This window comes from Eublepharis macularius, chromosome 18, assembly GCF_028583425.1.
Source record: "Eublepharis macularius isolate TG4126 chromosome 18, MPM_Emac_v1.0, whole genome shotgun sequence".
Classification (NCBI taxonomy): Eukaryota; Metazoa; Chordata; class Lepidosauria; order Squamata; family Eublepharidae; genus Eublepharis; species Eublepharis macularius.
The window spans coordinates 26,496,333-26,517,380 of NC_072807.1; the positions used below are offsets into that span (position 1 = coordinate 26,496,333).

The following is a 21,048-nucleotide window of genomic DNA, read 5'->3' on the forward strand; positions in this document are numbered from 1 at the left end:
GCTAATGTATTCATGGTGTGAAGAAAGGGAATAGAGAGACATACACCCCCATAATAATTGAATTTGGGGGAACCCAATGAAGTTGATAGGTTGTAGATCCAGGACAGGCAAAAGAAAGTACTTCTTGCCGACATGCATAATTAATTTCTGGTATTCATTGCCATGCTGGACCTGCTCTAAGGATTAACGGAGCTATAACTGATGAAGTGTTTGGACTGCCTGAGGAAAGTATGACGGGCTTAAAGAAAGCCAGCTTGTTGGTCTTATACGTCCAGCATGTTCTGTACTTGTCCCAAACTTAGTAGTTTCTGTCCAAACAGGTTTTGCAGGCTCTTTTGGAAGCACCCTAAAATTTATTTGGCTAGAGATGACAGTGGGATGAGTGTATGTGTTGTGGGTAAAAAGGCTTCTCTTATGGGTCTTTCTCAGCTCTCTGCTGCTTGAGAGTGGGGAAAAGGAAACTGTTCTCTGCCTCTTGCTAAAGGAGAAACGGTATTTCACATGCACACAAATGGAAGGAAGAACTAATAGCTCTGTTTTTTTCTTTAGAAAAGGAAAGGAGTTTGGTTTGGAGCGGAGGAGCAGGGTGCGCTTCACGCTTTCTCCGCCTGCCGTTTCTTTGTTCTTTATGGTTCATTTCGACCATGTGTTCATCTTCATGAACACATCTGTATACATGTAATGGAACAGGTGGTAAAACTATTCCTCAGCTGTGTCACTGCCGGCTGCAGGTGAGGAATTCCATTTCAAATGCTGCCCTTGAGGAAGAAAACTCCATGTAGAAATGTACCATGCCAGGGAAATGGCCATGCTGAGCACTTTTTTTTATCCTGTACTCATTTTCTGCATGTATCGGTGGGTAAGCATTCAAACATGCAACCTTGCTTCTTGTAGCCTGAGGTGGGTACAGTCTAGGAAAAGATAATAATGTGATGTCTTGCTTACATGTTTCATCTGGCAGGGCAGCCAGCTCAATGTAGGAGCAGCCTGGCTGACCTATGGGCAACTGTGCATCTACCATGGACCCCTGTGAGTGGCTTTTTAATGTTTGTTGTGGGGCTATTCCCAGGGTTAGGTATCAGTCTTGTTGAGAGCACTTCTGATTGGGGGCTGAAGCACCAAACCAAATGTGCAAGCAGGTCCAGAGACAAGTTGCTCAGAGACAGCATAATCCAATCACGTTGCCGTGCGCCATCGGAGTGACCTATCACGTAAGCCAGCTGGATCGATAACTGTGTTGCCCTGGGGCTATAGAATTAATACTAAGCGAGGATTGTGGGGGAAATGCGTAGCGCTCGTTTTGTTGATCATTGCCTGACAATGCTCCATTTATCCTAGGAGTCTTAACTTTAAAAAATGTTTTTTTGGGGGGGTGGTAAGTGTTAATGTATTTTCAACACAGTAGAAATAATTGCCATATGGTTGTGTGATTTGCAAGCTGTCCAAAGACACTAAAATACAATTAGTCTATCTGTTCCATTTGTCAATCCATAAGTGACATTATTCACATCCTGCACTGGGCTGGTTGCTGGCAGTGTACAAAGCTTGATTGGCCTACCTGTCAGTCCTTATTAGGATCAATATTTAAATGTAACAGAACAACAACAAAACTTCTGAAAATGAGAGTTTTTTTATAGAAAGGTGAAGACTTGAGAGAAAGTATCTTTTTGTCATTTGCTCGTCATCACTTTGCTGACTGATATGAGTTCCCCTAGGATAGATCTCCAGTTGTCTTTTTGTGAGGCTAAAAACAAAAACGCTTCAGCTTCCAATTGGCAAACGATATCAAGTCTGCCCTCCTGGTGTTTTGAAAATGGTGCACTGGTGTGATGGTGGGAGGTTACCTCCTCAGCCCCAGATCTTTATTTCAAAACCCACATTTCTCACAAATGCAACTAACTTTTTACAACCGCAGGCAATCCTGATCACTGATCTCCCATATAATGTGTAGTGGAGTCCCTGTCTTTTTTTTTAGCATGGGATTGAGAAATGTCTCATCTCTTAAAGAGTGGATTGGGATATATTTAGGAACTTGAGCTCTGGCATTCATTAATGTCTCCCCAGTATGTTTCCTGCTGTAGAATGGGTCTGCCATTATTACTAACAAGTCTCTGTTCTCTTTGGGTTCACTGGGAAATGATAGTATTTGGTGCCCTTTGGGAATAAGCCTATGCTTTAAGCATGAACAGCGCAGACATAAGGTAGGGGAGCTACGTGGGGGACATAACGTTGGGGAGCTGAGTACCGGATGGCCCATCCTTTGAATCTGTGCACAAACTTTTAAACTCTGCTTGTGTCCAAATATATAGCAATTTAGAAGCTGTACTGTCACATTTTCTTCTAAATGAATTTGTGCGAAATCAAAGGGTACTCTGCCTGCGTGATCAATTTCGCTCAGTTGAAGGCTTAAAAACATAAGATTTGCATGCATCTGGAAAATGTAATTAAAGAACGTCTTCATTTTGGCCTTCAGGCAGCAGATCAAAGGGAAACATAATGTTTTTTGGGGAAGCTGTAAACTTAATGCACACCCCAAACATACATATGGAAAATGAGCGTAAAGGGATATCTTGAAAATGGTCTGTGGATGTACTATTGCATGCATGAATTGATGCCCCCAAACTATTTCATATGACACCTGCTTTTATGGCAATTAAAACGAGTTATAATTAAATATGAGTTGCATACTTGTTGCATCAGATTGATGTGAAGCTTCTGATCAGTTGAGATCTGTATTGGAGGCATGCCTCTGGTGCCCTTATCTTCAGAGCAGGTGGCTATTAGAGCGAGGTGTTTTCTATGGTGGCACCCCAGTTGTGGAAGGAAATCCCTGGACTAATTCGTCTTGGTGCCTGTATTATCTTTTAGGTGCCAGGACATGCTGTTTTCCTGGGCTTTTTAGAAATATATAATTTTAAGACTGGCTGCTTCTTTAAAAAAAAACATGCAAGTTTGCATTCTAAACAGCAAAAAAATCTGAAATTGGAGGAGTTCCAATGATCTTTCTTTGGATCTCTTCCTTGAACAGATGTTCCCTGAATCTGACGGGCCTTGATGGCCAGAAGATCTTGATGGCTGTTGGAGGTTAGGGTTGCCAGCTCCAGGTTGGGAAATTCCTGGAGATCTGGGGGGTGAAGCCTGGGGAGGGCAGTTTGGGATGGGGAAGGACCTCAGCAGAGTATAATGCCATAGAGTCCACCCTCCAAAGTAGACATTTTCTTCAGGAGAATTCATCTCTGTAGCCTGGAGATCAGCTGTAATTCCGGGAGATCTCCAGCCTCCTCTAGGAGTTTGGAAACCCTTTTGGGGGTACTGGTGTGGTGGGACTTTTCTTGCTGTAGATGCCTTGCTAGGCTCACAAGAGAAGTAGTCCACATACCTTGGAAGTTTACAACTGAGAGCTAGGCTTGGGAAAATAGTTGCCTGATACACACAGATTTAGCAGGTGATATTTTCTCTTGCTTTAGGTCCATGCCAGTTTTGGCTTTGTACACTGCCAGGGGAGATCCCAGCAGAATGGCGAGGCAAAAATGTGTCACTAAATATTATTTAGGTGGTATCTTTAATGTACATGGCCCTACCCAGAGTAACATAAATTTTAAAAAGTTTCCTGCCCCAAGTCGATTATAACCTAAATTGCACCAGGCATGATTCAACCAACATCCATTTTAATTCTAAATAAGGAAGTTTGAAAATGTGCTTATCCCTCTTACTGAAATGAATGTGACGTAAAGCTCTTATATTTGGCTGAAATGTGCTTGCTGCTTCATTGTGATTTTTTTAAATTAAAGATTTCTTTAAGATCTCAGATCTTTAAATTCTTGTAGAACAGTTTTCATCTAGTTTGCTGCTTATATGCCTGTGAGTTCTTTTAAGTTGTATGTTGTGTAAAAATTTTCTTGTTTCAAACAAAGCTAAAATCATTACAAATACTAAAAAGCACGAAAAGCTAAAGTGGTTGTTTTTGGCTACTCTTGCAGACATAGCTCAGAGGTGTTTGTTTGGTAAACAAACTACCAGATAGTAAAGTGTGAACAAAGTGGTTCTGAGGCTCTTCTTCAGACCTGAGCATCTTTTTCTGGATACACACAGACCAGTGAACCATAATGGCATGCGTATAGTGATTCTCTTTTGATTTTCCCGGAATAAAATAGCAGCTCCTTCCTCTTCAGTGTTTCAGCAAAGCAGCAATTTGCTACATACAGATAGAAAAGCCTTAGCATCAATGCAAGCCGAAGAAGATCTGTGATGTACGCTTTTGTTCTTCTTCATGGTCTTTGTGAAGTACCACATATGGGTTCTGTGGTGATGCAGGAAGCAACTAGAAAGTTCTCTAGCCAAGAAAAAGATGCCCTGGGAGACTTCTGTCCCTCTCCAGGCCTCAAGGGGATGGGTCGGTGTCTTCCTGTTCAGTTTTCTTCTGAACTCTGCATTTAGGAGCTCACTTACAGTTCCTTTCTCAAATCTCTCTCTCTTCCTAACTTGCAGTTTTTAGTCTTCTTTTCCTGGTCTGTTCTGTATGTGTTTTAAGTTTTGAAAGGTATTTTATGTTAGTATAGTGTTAGTAGGATTTTGGTTTTCTGTTTGTTGTTCCCCACCTCCAATATGACGGTATTTATTACGATGCTGTGGCCTAGTTTCAAAAAAGATGCTATGATTGCAAGGAAAAGCTTTCCATCTCTGTTATCACAATCTTTTCCTTCTTTACCCTGGAGAAAGCCACAAGGATAGACTCCTGCCGTTCATCTGCTGACTTTACAAGGCCAGTCGGAAGAAACGCTGTGTCTCACTTATATGCCCTGCTTTGGGAAAACATAATGTCTGCAACCACAGCATGCTGTGCTCTATCTGAGCAACGCAGTCATTTTCACTGCCTTCTGGAGCTAGGGCTGTGTTATCAGCTCCTGCATTTTTTGGGCCTCAGCTCATGGGGCAGAAGGCAGGTGACTTTGGTTAGAATTCCACGGAAGAGTTTGAAGGAACCTTCATCGTCGTGCCTTCTGTGCAGTCCCCACATGGAAACTGTGTATGCGCAGGCCAGCCAGCCTGCACATGCACAGTTCCCATGTGGGCCGGCACAGAAGAACACTTGATAAACAACAGTTACACGTAGGCTTGCCAGCTCCAAGTTGGGAAATTCCTGGAGATCTAGGGGGAGAAACCTGGAGAAAGTGGGGTTTGGGGAGGGAAAGGACCTTGGCATGGCATGATTCCATAGAGCCCCCCCCCCCCGCCCAAGTAGCCATTTTCTCCAGGCGAACTGATCTCTGTGGCCTGGAGACCACTTATAATTCCGTGAGATCTCCAGCCATCACCTGGAGGCTGGCAACCCTAGTTACAGGTAGGTGTAGCCCTGTTTCCCCCTGATGTAGGAGGCTCCTCTGCCGGCAAAAGAGAGACATCAGGGAAGGCTCCTTCCACCAGTGGTCAGTGCCTCCAGGAGTGAAATAGATCTACGGGATCCAGTCCCATGTCTGAGCCTTCATGCTGAGAAGCCTTGAACCCAAACAAATGCTGCAGAGAGAGTAATGCCCTAGAGTCAGTTAATTTTAATGGTGACTAAGTCAAGAAGAGGAGAAAAACAACAACTCATGTTGGACTAATTCACAGAAGTCCTGAAGTTCCTTTAACTGCTCCTGTTACTATGGAATTGGCTACTACTTACCCTGATGTTCGCTCTGTAGCAGTTAATGACTGAGCCAGTTCTTGGGAGATTTTTTAGAAACTTTCCCATGTTCTCCATCTCCTCAGCATTTCACATCATCCTGCATACCTGTTTTTCCTACAAGAATCGGTATAGAGCCAGTGCTATTTGGTTTGCTCAGAAACAATTTGGAATTAGGGGAGAGCAGTGTTGTAGATGCTACTAAATAATTCAGTATGGTGAAGACCAAGGCAGAATGTAAAGAGGTATAGGAGGATTTGGTGAATGAGCAACAAGATGGTAGATGAAGTTCAAAACGGGTAAGGTGATGCACATTGGAACAAAAAAATCCTAATTTTAAATATATGCTGGTGGGGTCTGAACTGCCTGAGACTGAGATGGAAATAGATCTTCGGATTGTAGTGAAAAGCTCAGTTTCTCTCTACATATGTCTTACATGAGACGCAATATTAGCTGGGAGGTGTAGTTTAAAAGCCAAAAGCTCTGTCAGTTTCCCTTCTCCACAGGAGGGTAGTTTGAAAAGACAGAGCAAGATCGCTCCTCAAAGGGTTTGTTAATTTCATCTAATGAACAAACTCTCTGAGGAGCATCTCTGCAGCCGCTTTTTTAAAACTACCCTCCTATAGAGAGGGGAAATTGAAAGAGCCTTCCGTTCTGTCTTTTTAAACTACACGTCCTGGCTAACATTGAGTCTCCCTTCACTTGAGCGTCAGTGAAAATGTCAACTCAGTGTGTGGCAGTGGTAAAAAGGGCAAACTCCATGCTATGCATTATTAGGAAAGGGATTGAAAATAAAACAACCAATATTGTAATGTCCTTGTATAAAGCTATGGTTAGGCTTACCAGTTGCCCCCCAGTGGCAGGCAGTCTCCTGGGAGTTTGCCCAGTTGCTCACTGATTGCTGTCAATTAGTGGGAGATGGCAAGCCCCTGGCAATTGCCTGCCACTGGCAGACAACCTGGGAAAGCGCACTCTGGGCATGTTCCTGGCAGGGCATGATGATGTCACTTCCTGAATTGACATCATCACATGGGCCACATGCGTGCTCCTGCGCTTCACTGGGGCCAATTTTGGCCCTAAATGGGTCTGAATTAGCCCCACATAAAGTGAGGGAGCATGCCTGTGGCTGGCACAGTGGCTTCACTTCCTGAAGCATGCCTGGAGCCCACCTGTGGTCATGAAATCACTTCCCGGAAGTGATGTCATCATATCTCTCTGGGAATGTGTGTGTGCTTTGCACATGTGCTTGAGGAGACTACAACAGGTAAGTCCCAGGTCTCCCTCTCCCGCCAGGAGGGTACAGGGGTCTGGGAACCCTAGCTATGGTACAACTTCATTTAGAATACTGTGTACAGTTCTGGTTGCTGAAAAAAGTACTAAAGAAGGCAACCAAAATGATTAAGGGGTTGGAGCACTTTTCCTATAAGAAAGGGCTGGGGAGTTTGGGACTTCTCAGTCTTGAAAAAAAGGGGCAGAGGTTTATAAAATTATGCTTGGGATAGAGAGAGCTTTTTCTCCCTCCCCCATAATATTGGAGCTCAGGGGCACCCAATGAAGCTGTTGGGAAATAGGTTCGAACAGACAAAAGGAAATGCTACTTTGTTCAACAAGGAATGAAACTGTGGAATTCGGTACCAGTGAATGTAGTGATAGCCATGAGCATAGATGGCTCTAAGAGAAGGTTGACAAATTCATGGAGAAGTGACCCATTGATGGCTACTAGCTATGGTAACCAAAGGGAACCTCCATATGCAGCCAGTGTGGTGTAGTGGTTAGAGTGTTGAACTAGGATCTGGGAGACTCAAGTTTGAATTCCCACTCTGCCGTGGAAGTTTGCTGAATGACTTTGGGCCAGTTACACACTCTTAGCCTAACTTGCCTCACAGGGTTCTTGTGAGGAAAAGATAGAGGAGAGGAGAAGGAACCTGATTTGTGAGAGAAAGATGGGGTATAAATGAAACAAATAAATACATAGGCAGCAAACCTCTGAATATCAGCACTAGGAGGCAGTACCAGGGGGAGGCCTCGAGCTCTGTGCCCTGTTTGCTGGCTATCCAAGATGCTGGGCTAGTTGGACCACTGGTCTAATCCAACAGGCTCTAATTTTCTCATGCATGGTAGCTGAAACAGCTGCAGACAGAGCAGGTGCTCTTATTTCCCTTTGGTTTTCTGCTTTTGATACACACATATGAATTTTGTGCCCCTCTGTAAATGTGTACAGCGTCTTGTAGCTACTAAGGATCTACCGTACCTGCAGTGAGTTGGCAAGAGGCACTGAAAACAAAACTCTGAATGTTGGGCCAGCACCACAAACCAGGACTCCCCTTTTAAAAAATTCTTGCCTCACTTTAGATTTTGTGTAGTTACGTCCCATAGATATGTAGCATTGTTCCAACCCTCTTCCTACTTCCTTCCTCTTTTATTGCTAAGACAAAAAGGAGTCTTATAGCACCTTAGAGACAAATGGATTTTTTTTTATGGCATAGCTTTTTGTACATCATATCAACCATACCAGGCTGGCTAGGGCTGAGAGTTTAAACTCTGCCTTTATAGAACCAAACTGAACATTTTGTCTGCTGTGCCATGTGAAATCTGGAAAACTTCTAATCACCTGGAAAAGTAAAAGTCATAGAACTGTTATGTGTAAGACCCTAGTAAAAATCTATCTTCATCAGATATAGGATGGGCCTTGAGTAGTATATAAGCTTTAAACCTGACTCTTGTCAGATGCTGAATGTAAATATTCTAAAGGAGTACGTCATTTTGGAAAGTGAAGCTCTTAGGTTGAATTGCCATGTGTTCCACCCACCCTTTTTTTCTTTTCCTTAATTGGGTTTGCAGTTTTTAAACTCTCTTGTCCTGGCATCAGGAAGCGTAGGTTGCTTGGAGAGTATGGCTGTAGAGAATTAATTAACTGGTTTGGAAAAGTTGCAAGCTGATAACTGTTTGTGCTGGAGAGCAGCCACTGTGATGGGCTCAGCGTTCTACGATTAGTCATGATAATGGAAGGAAACATCCATGTCCAATAGGCCTTGGCTTACCAGATTCCAGTGTGCATTTGAATCGTAAGATGTTGCGTCCAGGGTGAGTCACCAGAGGAGACTAATAATAAACTTCTGGTTTCCCGGGCATTTATGATCACCTGAATTGCCCGTTGCTTTTTAGAATGGGGGAAAGGAACTGAAAGTGATTTCTTCATACATCTGGTAGTTATGTCTGAATCCCCTGAATCATCTTGGTATGTTATCCCATCTGATCAAGCCACACATTTGGAAACCTGTGAAGTATCTTAAAAGTAGCACCATTTCCCCCACTTGTATTTAAATATATAAGCTTAGATAAACTCCTCAGAGACGTACTGGGTGCTGCAAATTAATTCTGCGATTAACTATCAGAGGCACATTTTGTCATTTAAATTCACCAGAATCAGGCCTATTGCATGTTTTCACTGCTACTTTAAGTCTTTGTTAAGACACGCTGCTGTTCATCCTGAAATTATTGGGTTTATAATTTTAATTAATTTTAATCTATTTATTTACATCACCACCAGGTTCCCCTGGGCTCACGGCGGCTTTCAGCAATTTTGTCAACATTTATTTCTGTCCCCAAAGGCTCACAGTCTTAAGTTTTAAATTTGGATGTGTGGAGGGAACAAAGGAGAGCAAACTAAAAATAGTAATTTCTTTCTATTCACGAACTCTTCCTTGGTTTTGTTAATCTCCTTATCCCACAATAAAGCTCTTGTGTGCACTTTGCGACTTTCCTTCTCCCAATTCTCAGACTGTAAATGCGCCACTTGAAATGAAATAACTAAACAGGAAATCATAATGCAGTGTTAAAATAGCGTGATCATAGAAGGCACATCATTTGTTCAGAAATACACCTCGTGGGCATGAAACAGAATTGTAAGCTAGCTGTTTTGTTCTGGTTTGCTGATGTTGCCAGCCCTCCCCCCTCCTCCTCCCCTGAATTTCCATTCAGATCAATAAAAGTTAGTGAAAGGCAGGCGTTGGGGATAAGGGAGCTTTTCCTGTGTGGTTCAGTCTCTTGGGCCGCTTACTTTCAAACTGTCTTCCTGGGAAGTTTATTTGGACACCTTCACAAGAAACTTCCCATCCCAACATGCAGTCCAAGGAGTACAAAGTGTGGTTTAGGGTGTGCCTTTAGTTCCTGTGGGGGGTTGGTTGGGTAGCCCCACAGGAACTGAGGGAAAACCCTAAAATGCCCCAGAATTCTGTGGAAGACAGAGGAGTTTTGTGACAGACATGCAGGTGACTTGACAAGTAAAAAGTTCCCTGAAGACTTAGTGTTTGAAAATTAGGAACTGCTTAGCTAGAAGGAAAAGGTGCATTATAAATCTTGTGGGTTTGCCAAGAGGGACAACTGATGTAGAAAAAGGAGCTGGCGTTTAAGCAGCAGTGTTTGTCTCTTCCTAACGGCATAGGAAACTTAACAGAAAGAAATTGCTTTAGGAGGAGTAGTTTTTGCTAGGGTAGGTCCGAAGGCCCTTGGGCTGGATGGAAGGAGCTAAAATGTCAGAGATGGCTCAGAATAGATGCAAGAGAGCTGACTTGAATGGTAATTTCACTGCTTTGCTCTCCCACTTAGAATTCAAGACTTTGGGCCAAGCTACAAGTGACGAATGACACAGGTTGGACACTTGTCAGCTTCCCTCAAGTTTTGATGGGAAATGTAGGCGTCCTGATCTTGCAGCTTGGCTCTCCAGCTGCTGTCCAACAGACTTTTCAACTGTCACTTGTCCAACATTCTGCCAAGCTGCCTACATTTCCCATCAAAACTTGAGGGAAGCTGTCAAGTGTCCAACTTGTGTCAGGCGTCACTTGTAGTTTGGCCCTTTATCTCATCTCAAACAGTTAACTTTGGGTCTCACTTGATCCCTACTACCTGATCAAGGACAGAATTGTGCGACATTTCATCTTTCACAAACTCATGATACATTCCATTTCTCCTGTCCCTCCCTATTCCAGAGAGCAGCCCATCTTTACCACCAGAGCGCATGTCTTCCAAATTGACCCCACCACCAAGAAGAACTGGGTTCCTGCAAGCAAGCAGGCTGTAACTGTTTCCTACTTCTATGACAGCACAAGAAACAGCTATCGGATAATCAGTGTGGATGGAGCCAAGGTAGGAGGTTGGCACCGGTGCATCTGGCATGGCTGCCAAATGAAAAGTCATGAATGGAGCGGGGGTGGGGATGGTATGAATGTACGTGTTGCTGAGTCGTCATCGCTACATTGGTCTGTGCTTCATGAGCTGGTGATTATGGGAAAGTCGGTGTCCTCTTGGGTTGCGTTGGCAAAGAACGGTGGCCATCTGGACACAGATGCAAGGACTAAGTAAGGTTGCTCAGTGACTGTCCTGGCATCACTTAATTCTGTGACCACAGGAAAGATTAAAGAGTTATTAATCTGACAAGTAACTGGATGGTGGACCACAGTGGTGGCCCTGCCGGAGGCAGCTTTGCATTTTCTAAAGGAAAATGATTATCACTATAAATAAGAAAAAAGCAATAATCTGCAATAGCTTCTGTGTTTTACAAATATTGTCTTGCAACCATTCAGGAAGGCACAGAGGGTATTCCCACGTTTCTCTCCATCCCTGCAGTCCCCTTCTGACCACTGGAAAGATCATTCCTGCGGTTGTGGGGCTTGTGTAGATGAGTAGCTGTGTGGGTTGGGGCTGGAACGGGGAGGAGTGAAATCATCCCCTCTCTTCAGCATGAGCTGGCAGAGGGGCAGTTTTAACCCTCCGTGTCTCTGCATTCCCCCCACCCCAACTGCATGACTGTTCCTTTGCACAGGCCCCCTGGCCCTGGGAATGATCTTTCTGGGGGTCAGAAGGGGCTTCAGGAGTGGAAAGGAATGCAGGAAGGTCTTTGCAGTGCTTAATATTATTAACATAAAGTACTGGAGAATCCTGTGGTCCAGTTTAAGGTGGTGTGAGTTTATACTGGAGTAATGAGGCTGCATTATATGCTCACCCATCGTCAGAAGTAAAAGAATATGAACATAGAAGCAGAGCAGAGAGCTCAAATAGCAGCAACGATGGCCGCTTCCACAGAGGTCCTAGGCAACACCATTGCCGCCCACCGGTCACGCGATCATTCTCAACGGTTTCCCCACAGCACTCTTCTATGGAAGGTACCTGTCAGCAAACGGCAACAGTCATTAATGCCATTCCATATTGCCACCCATTTGCAAGTCACAGCCAGGGATTCAAACTGGCTGGTCTTTCAAGCAAAAACAGTAGCTCTTGGGGGCCAGGGCAAAGTGAAATGGTGTATTTCTTTTGACCCTGTCCCAGTATAATATGTTCCACAGCTCTGTGGGGAAAAGATGCGCCAGAAGAGCTTGTTCAAATCCTGTGCTCCTTCAAAGCTGCATGGGTGTAGCAAGAGAAAAAGAGAGGTTGGCCCGTCATTTTTGCTTCTCTGTTGACTCCAGTGGGTGTGTTTGTGCTGTATTCGTTTCCCTAGCTGGGTGAGGTAGGGCTTTATCTTGGAGGAGCTGGCTGTTCCTTGGTTGCTTACCCAATTGTCCCACCCCCCCTCCATTTCTCAGCAGTTACCTGATTGTAGCCATTTAAAGTTATGACATCATCAATCAAAGGGATGATGTTGATGACATCATCAGTCAACGAGATGATGTTGTAAACCTCCCTACGTTTGTTGAACTGTGTTTAATGACATCATCAAGACTCAATCCTAGGATTATGAGTTCCTCAACTTTTGTTTTGATGATGTAATCTGAGCAAAAGCTTGCATTGTTTGGTTTTCTAGGTTTGTGTTTAAATGTGGTTGTTAAATGGGGAAATCATTTTGAGCTGTTTTCAGAGGAAATTGTCAGTCTGACAGAAGATTGCATTTTAACAAAGACCTTTGCTTCATTTTATGATTACAAGCTTAACATTCTTTGTGACTGACAGATTATTTCCTCTGGTAATGGGGGAATAAGACTTGATTTTTAAAAAAATGTTCTTGCACCAATTTAGCTTGATGCCCTTTTAGTTAAACCTTCAAATAAAACACCCACACAGTGGGAGGTGCAGGGTTGAGATGCCGCAGAACAATCGCTCCTTTGTTCTAGTTGAAAAAAAGTGGCATAGATTAGGGGAAAGATTTTTTTGTCATTTAAAAAAAATACTATTTGGGGGTCAGTTATGATCTTAATTATATAGGAAGTTTAAAGTTGTCCCTTACTGCCTTTCAAATATATTTCCAAAGGGAAAGTTGAAATGGAAGCCTAGAAGATCCACGTTCAAGTTCTACATGTAGTAATATTTTAAACTGGGATTTTCAGGTTTACTTTTAGCCATGAGTTACCTTCTATCTTCCAGCTGCAACGGCTGCTGAGAGCAATATGTAGAAGTGCCCCTGGAGAACGCAGTGGAATATTGAGAAGCAATTTTGTTTTATTGGCTAATAGAGAACAGCTTGAAGTGTTGTGACCTTAAAATTGTTCAGCGCTACGTCTGGTTCTGTAAAGTACCAGACTATCATTCTCTCTCTTTTTCTACCAATAGTACTTTCAATGAAGCAAAGCTTCTCAGAGGAGAAACAGAATATATTTGCACAATTAGGGCTAATATATTTCACGTTATGTTCAGCAAAGATGAATTAATTTAAGTACCTTTATTTCTCTCACTTCTGAGCTCTTTATATATTTTGATGCTGTTTTTTTTTAAAGAAAGGAACTTTGTGCAGATTAGAACCAAAACAAACATGGCTTTTTATATTTCATTAGATACATGTTTCATAAGTGATTGCCAAAGCAATCTGGGAGGAGCCGTGAGCAGAGGAGCAAAGTTGTTGGGGGAGATGCTGAATATGTTTCCTGCTCGTTGCTTCTGTGATCCCTGTTGTCCATAAAATTAGTGGTATTTCGGTTTATAAAAGCCCATCAGGATGATGTTCTGTTTACACGGAGGAAAAGTGGACTTATTCCACTTTGTCTCTATCAAACAGGTTATATGGAGTTTTTTGTATTGCTTCAACAAATCCTGCAGCACCTTTTCGACCAGAGATGAAAGAGGTGGGAGTGCATTTATCCTATGGGACTGTTGCCTTTTCGAACTCTCTCTAACTATTGCCTATCACCAGCCTACATGTGATGAAGCCCGAAGGGGGGGGAAATACTGCTATCTTAAGAACAGAATTCATAGTCTCCGCAGTCTCTTGGTTTCACTTCAAAATGATAATACTGTTTGACTCTAAATCAGCAAAGCAGCCACTGCCATGGGGTCCGGTGATGAGCCTTGCTGAAGCTTTATTGCAATAATATCTTCAAGATACTCATTTGCCTCCAACCGGAAAGCTTACACTGAGATGCTGTAAATGTGCATGTTTGTGTAGGGGTAAGCTATCTCCTAAAAACAAACAAAATAGCCCTGAGAATTTCAGAATCAGTCCTCACTGGCACCGCTATGAGATCCAGTTTCCTAGCTATATGGGTGATTAGTCAAGTGAGTGGCACTTTACCTGCCAGTCGCAGTGTAAAGTAAACATTCTGTACCCTCTTGCAACCTGTGCGCAGTGAGAAAAAAGGGAATGTACCTATTAATAGGTCTAGTTAAATGCTATGATGGAAGGTGTGGGGAATGCTGGTGGGGAGGCTTCCGTTAGTGCTATTTTCTCACTGTTGCTGAAATAGCACTTCTTGGTAGGAGAGCTTGTATGGAATAACTATATATTTACCAGGAAAAATACACCATAGTCACTTTTTAAAAAAGTCATCGCAGTTAAGTGTTAAGTTAAAAAAACATTTTTGCCGGATTCACATCTCCATAGTAAGTAGAGCTGATTTAAAACACCGTCGTGGCATTCAGCATAAAAAAACCTGAATAAAACCAGTTCTGCAGCTTTATGTTATGGTGTGTTGGAACTGAGCAAAAGCTAAGGGGACCTATTGGCTAGTGCTTATGAGGTCACCAACTTTGTTCCCCGTAAAGCAATTGTTTTTAAAATGTTTATAATGAGGTTGTTTATTTGCTTTTTGTTTGACACACTGAAGGAATTTGAAGGATTTACCTATAAACATTTTTAAAAGCAAAGGGCAAATAGGTTGCCTGATGCATATGAGGAAGCGCAGGACTACCTACTGATTCGAGATGGAACTTGCTGAAATGTACATGTATGTAACGCAAGCTGGTGGTGCCAGGCTTGCAGAGCAGGTGAAGAACCTGCTGTGAGCTCTCTTAAATTCATTGGTAGGTCTTCATTCTGATATATATGATCTACTTAGCCAATGAAGTAAAGTATTTAGATGTGAGAGAGGGAGTTATCAGGGAGTTTGTACTGAAGAAAAGCACAAGCTCATGAAAATTACTGCACAGTGTATGGGGAAAACCACATTTCCAGACAGCTCATTAAAATCGACCTATATTATTATGCCTTCAGAAACAATGGTGACCTAAAAGTATGCAGATTGAAAAGAGCGTTAGCAGTTACCTAACCATCTTCGTTGTGGTCCCTGTGCGAGGGACTTTGCATCTGAGCACAGCAAAGCGTGGAACCTTCTAGAGCCACGCTAAAAGACATTTGGATGCCTCTCCTGCCCAGTGGAATGGGCGCTGCTGACACACAGGCCTGGAGGAATGAAGCCCTACCTTCCTGCTCCGTTCCTTCCCGTGGGGAGGTGGTGTGCTCTGGAAATGCGCCAGGAAGTCTCCATTTGCTGTGGACCTGCGTGTTTATGGATGCATGTCGTGCGTTTACCGGTTTTGTGGTAGGGAATACTGGAGGACTCTGCCTGCTGCAGAAAAGTGAAATGGCTGTAATACTCTGAGGACAAAGATGATGGACAGCTGCAGTTGCCGTCGTTCTTTCTCACTTGCTCGACATGCATGTGTGTTAAAAGTACTTCATATGTCTGATCTCAGCAATACTGACAGCAGTCCTCAAAGGCAGTCCTGTATTAGTAAATCCATATGGCGTAGGGGTGGAATGAGCCTGAGGGAGCAATGGCTTGCCTCTGGATGAAAAATGAAATCCGGCCCTCAAGTCATAGTTGACTTACGGCAACCCCTGGTGGGGCTTTCATGGCAAGAGACTAACAGAGGTGGTTTGCCATTGCCTGCCTCTACAACCTGGTCTTTGTTGGAGGTCTCCCATCCAATTGCTAACCAAGTCCAACCCTGCTTAGCTTCCAAGATTTGACGAGGATCGCTTGTAGTAAGGTACTATTCGAACTGGGTATTTACCAGCCCCCTCTTTTCGCTGTGTGTGAGCAGCTTTCTGCTTTGTGTTCTATTTTCACACCACCATTCCTGCTGACAGCAATGTATGCAAGTGGCCGTCACTAGGGAGGGCAACAGAACCTTGAGGAGGACGTCCCTGTGCTGGATTATACAGAACAACCCTGAAGTGTGAGCTTGGCAATTACTCAGTGCCAGTTTTGGTATAGTAAAATGCACTCGGCTAACGTTCTCTTTTATCAACAGTGACAGATGTATAGCTATGGATCTTCGATTGTGCAAGTGCATTCCTAGGTTAATCTGACTCTCTCTCCTCCATATATTAATGTTTTACAATACTGGTGTGTGCATTGTTGCTTTTAGAGAATTCATGGATACAAAAGCCTCAGAAGAGTTCTGCTGGATCAGAAGTAGGCTCCAATTGTCTAGCATCCTGGATGCCTTTAGAAAGCCCAGTTGCTTTTCTCTGTTTGCCCTCACCATGTGGGCACTCTGAGGTATACATCTTCTGTATAGCTATCATTTCTAATAGCCATTGATAGGACAATTCTCGATTAATTTGTCTGATTGTCCTTGAGCCCATGGCTGCTTCTACATCTTGTGGCAGAAAATCCCATAAGCCAGTTATGCGTCATGCCCTTTTGAGTATGCCCTGCTTCTTCTGCTAGCTCAGTTTACCAAATGACCCCAGGGTCCTAGTACAATGAGAGAGGAAGAAGGAAGTGTCTCTCTCCAAGCTAATTCATAATTTTACAAACCTGGTAATCATGTGTCTTCCCCCAAGGAGTCTTTTTCCCCCTAAATGAAAAACCTGCACGTGCTTTAAGCCTTCCTTTGTAGGAAAGCTGAAGCAGCCTCTTAACCAAATTGGTTGTACTTTTGCCCTATATGGTGACTTTCTTTAATGAAGTGACCAGAACTGTATACAATAGTCCAAGTACTGAAGACAAAGACTGGTTTGGAATTTTCTTGGGAATTTTACCATCCCTCCCAGGACTTTACTGTCACTCTTTAAAAACCTCACTTCTGTCATCAGTTGGCTATTCAGGGGTTTGAATAAAAATCTTCAGATTTTTTTTGATAGAGAAATTTTAGTGTTTCATTTTCTGGCCATGCACAAACCCCACTACCTTCTTCAAGGCCTGCTTCCTAATCAGCCAGTGCCATTCTGTACACCAGTGAATTACAGCGTCTGGTTTGTGGTAACTACAAGGAGAAATCAGAGGAGGTATGTTTACCTTTTTCAAAAGTAGCTTCCAATTGCACCCACATGGCATTTTTTCTTTCAGAACTGCTTGCTGGAGTTAATACTCCAAGTTGGTGTTGGTGATGCATTCTTTCCCGCTGCTCCGGCTGTGACATTGTTGATATGCATGAAGCCCAGGGTTTCCATGGCTTTTAATGAGTTCATGACATTCATCTGCATTGTGAACAGATTGCTTGGGGGGCAAACAATTCCCCCACAAACACTGATCAGTAGAACCCACAGGAAATGTGCACTGTGCGGTTTTGTATTCAGCACACATTGCGTTTTGTTTCTTCAGTGTGCGTCAGGAGGAGTCAGGCCTGGCAGCATGAAAGATAACAGGCAAGGATTCCCCTTGCGCCTCAGCTCTGAGATCTTGTCCAAAGGAGGAAATGGTGGGGAGATTTTCCATTTCAGTGCTTTACACCAAGAGGCTAGAATTGGTCAAGTAGTACTCCCTGGCAGTTATAAAGGCCATGGTATTCTGGACTAGAATCCTGAGAGACCCAGGTTCATCCCACACTCAACCCTGTAAGCTTGCTGGGTGACCTTGGGCCAGTCACATTCTATTAGCCTAACCAACCCCGCAAGGGTGCTGTTGTGAGAAAATGGAAGAGGGGAGAATGATGTTCTAAGCTGCTTTGGGTCCCCATTCGGGAGAAAAGCAGGATATGCTTTCTCTGTGGTGGCCCCTATCCTGTGGAATGACCTGCCCGAGGAAGTCAGAAGAGCCCCAATCTCCTGGCTATTCAAAAAGGCTTTTTACTCAAATGAGAGGGGGCTGCATTGTAGGGATGGGGTCTCAGGTGCTTCACTAACAAGTTCGGGATCATAGACTTCTTCACCATTTTTGCCTCATATATTATCTGCTGCTTTAAATATGTACTCCTATGTACAACCATCGCTCCGTGCTGTCTAATGTTAGTCCTAGAATTGATTATGTTTTGCTTCAGTATCTCTACTGTGTCTTGGATCCTTGCTAATGCTATGTCTTTAAACTTGTATATGTTTACCTTATGGTACTGTATTGAAATGTACTTACTTGATACTGATTGTATTACCCTCATACTGTGTAATCCGCCTTGAGTCTCAGTGAGAAAGGCGGACTATAAATGACGCAAATAAATAAATGGAAAATACATGCATAAAGACTGCCTGTCGAGGCTTGCTCTCTGGTCTGCATAGCTAGGAGATTCTGCTCTCGTGGCTGTCTTTTCCTACTCACCACTAGCTATTCCTTGCCACTCGACAAAAATTGGGTCTGAAAAATGTGGGAAGCCAGGCCTATAAAACAAAATGAGTCTTGAACCTGCCGGTTCTTCTCTCAAATGTCCAAAAACTTGTTGCAGCCCCAGAATATCACGAGGTAGTTCTCGCTTTGCTGCAGGACTTGCCTTTGGGGAAGCGTCTTCAGAACTTTCCGGGAAGGAATGAAGGTTTGGGAAACGGCAAGATTAGTAAAATTAAGAATCTTCCCATTGCAGAACCTGAATCTTTTTGGAAACCAGTATGTGACAAGAAAATATGAATTGGAGAATACATTTTTGCAAAGGCTATATTACTTGGATGGTGGATTGTGCTGGATGTCATATGTCCATTTTAAAAAAATAGTGTTGGGACCCAGTGATATAAGACTTTTTTCATCTGAGCAGTCCTGTACTTAGGTATTTACCTAGTTCCTTGTAGCAAATAAAAATAACATCCCAGAGGTGTAGCCCCACCCTCAGAGTGCTCCTGGCTCCTTCCTGCTTCAGCTTTCTACCAAAAGGCAGGTAGAAGAGGTGCAGAATCCCAGCTCACTGCACACACCCTTGTGTCACACCTCGGGCCCCCTGTCTCCCATAAGCACTATTTGGTAGAGGTCAGTGAACTGCAGTGGGAGGGGGGGGGAAGCAGGAACGTTCCATTCTGCTACTGGGAATCCAACTCTGCATATCCATTGGTAGAGTCTGGAGGTGGTGGAGAGCTAGTGTTGTGCAGTGGTTAGAGTAGGATGGAAGAGATGCTGGTTTCAGTTCCCATTCAGAGATGTTTTTGAAAATTGTTCTAAGTAGGCCAAGAACTTGTCTGCATGGAGGCTACCTTTGGATATCACGATGGAGAGCTGGCTCTATATTTTGCCGTCAGGAATGGAGTGGCATTTTTTTGTGTGTAATATACCCCTTCTGCAAATTAAAAAAAAGAGAAAGAGACTGCCAGGAATTCAGATGATTGGTAATCCCAAGTTTCGTGTTTGGCATGTCTCTGTGGGACATGTGTTTTGATAATCAAAGGATAGAGCTGCTTAGGCACTGGATATAAATAGAAGGGTTTGAAATGTTGGCAACGGTCACTAGTGGTGAAGATGAGGAGGGTCCCTTCCCTTTTTTGATTGACCAGCAGATTATAATCATTTATTTGTATTACTTTCTACTTATGCACCCTGTCCTACTTCTAAGGAGCTCTGAGTGGCATTTGTGGTTCCCTCTTCCTCAGTTTTATTTTCACAACATCCCTAGGAGATAGACTGTGAGCATGTTTGGCCAAGGTTCCAGGTGAGTGGGGATTGGAACCTGGGCCTACCCATGCCTAGTCCAGCATTCTAACCACTACACCAGAAGAGCTATCTCATGAAAATAATAATACAGTGAGCAGGTAAGGGAGAAAGTCACAGGTGTAGGAATTGTAGTTAGCCATGGGGAGGTAAGGTCAATAAAACTATGCAGGAAGTTGTAGCTGCTTGGGCGCAGTTCTGTGTTTTTACATAGCATTCACTTTGGACAGTGGTGGAGTACCTGCTTTACAAACAGAAGGTTCCAAGTTCAATATCTAGCATTCCCAGATAAGCAGGGAAGATCTTTCCATCAGACAGTACAGGACTAGGTGGTACAAAGCAGCATCATATGTCCATATGAATACTAGTTTATCTCTAGAGGAGTTAGCCGTGTTAGTCTGTAGTAGCAAAATAGTAAAGAGTCCAGTAGCACCTTTAAGACTAACCACCTTTACTGTAGCATAAGCTTTCGAGAACCACACTTCTGTTCGTCAGAGGCACTGCACTGCATCTGATGAAGAGAGCTGTGGTTCTCGAAAGCTTATGCTACAGTAAAGTTGGTTAGTCTTAAAGGTGCTACTGGACTCTTTACTAGTTTATCTCTGAGCACCTTCCCCGTCAGGTGCATTTGAGTTGCTGCAACATTTGTTTACAAACAGGAAACCTAGTCTTCAGTCAAAGACAGTTCCAGTGAGGGTATCAAAGAAGATTTTATTTGAATAGGTAGATGGTGATCTTGGCTGCACTAATCTCTAAATAGCCAACCTGAAATGTCTGTGTTATGCATCTGTAAGGGATCTAGCTTAGGTGTAGGAACTTGGTATGCCACGACTGACCCTTCCAAATTTCAGGTTTTTGCAGGCGACCATTTATTCTAATAACATTTGTATTTGGTCATTTCCATTGGTGGAAATGTCTGTTTTGTGGAAACTACAGAACGTTAATCATGAAGAGCAAGGCTAGCATTCTGTCTGGACTATCTGATTAGGTCTGGGTGAACCCAGCTTGTGCCATAAATCTTACTGGTTGATCAGGGGGACCGCTCACTATCATGTATCTTCAGCTACTGTGTAAAGTTGTGGTGGTATGACATGTCGGTTGTTCTGAGCTCCCTGGAGGGAGGGTAATCTTGTAAGGATGACCAGGCAGGTAAGCCTTTCTTAACTTGAAAGGAGAGCTTGTGTGCACACACTCATTTCAGATTGTCAGCATAACACCAAAACCTAATACAGACACAAAGGGGAGACCAGCTGTTAAAGTATTAGTGTGACCTTGTTATTTTGGGGATAAGCAGATTCAGATGTTAGATCCTTTTGAATGTGCTGGGAACAATTTTCAGTGCTGGAGAGGTAGACTTGTAGCCATAGCAAGATAAACACTTGCATGATTTTC

General features: G+C 43.3%; 1 protein-coding gene across 1 annotated transcript in view; it reads left to right on the forward strand.

Moving 5' to 3' along the window:
- The window catches only part of HOMER2 (homer scaffold protein 2), a 67,356-nt gene that overhangs the window by 15,027 nt on the left and 31,281 nt on the right, over positions 1-21,048 (forward strand). Inside the window, exon 2 of the mRNA XM_055002719.1 lies at positions 10,654-10,810. Coding sequence (XP_054858694.1) covers positions 10,654-10,810 — 157 coding nt within the window. The remainder of the gene's footprint in view (positions 1-10,653; positions 10,811-21,048) is intronic.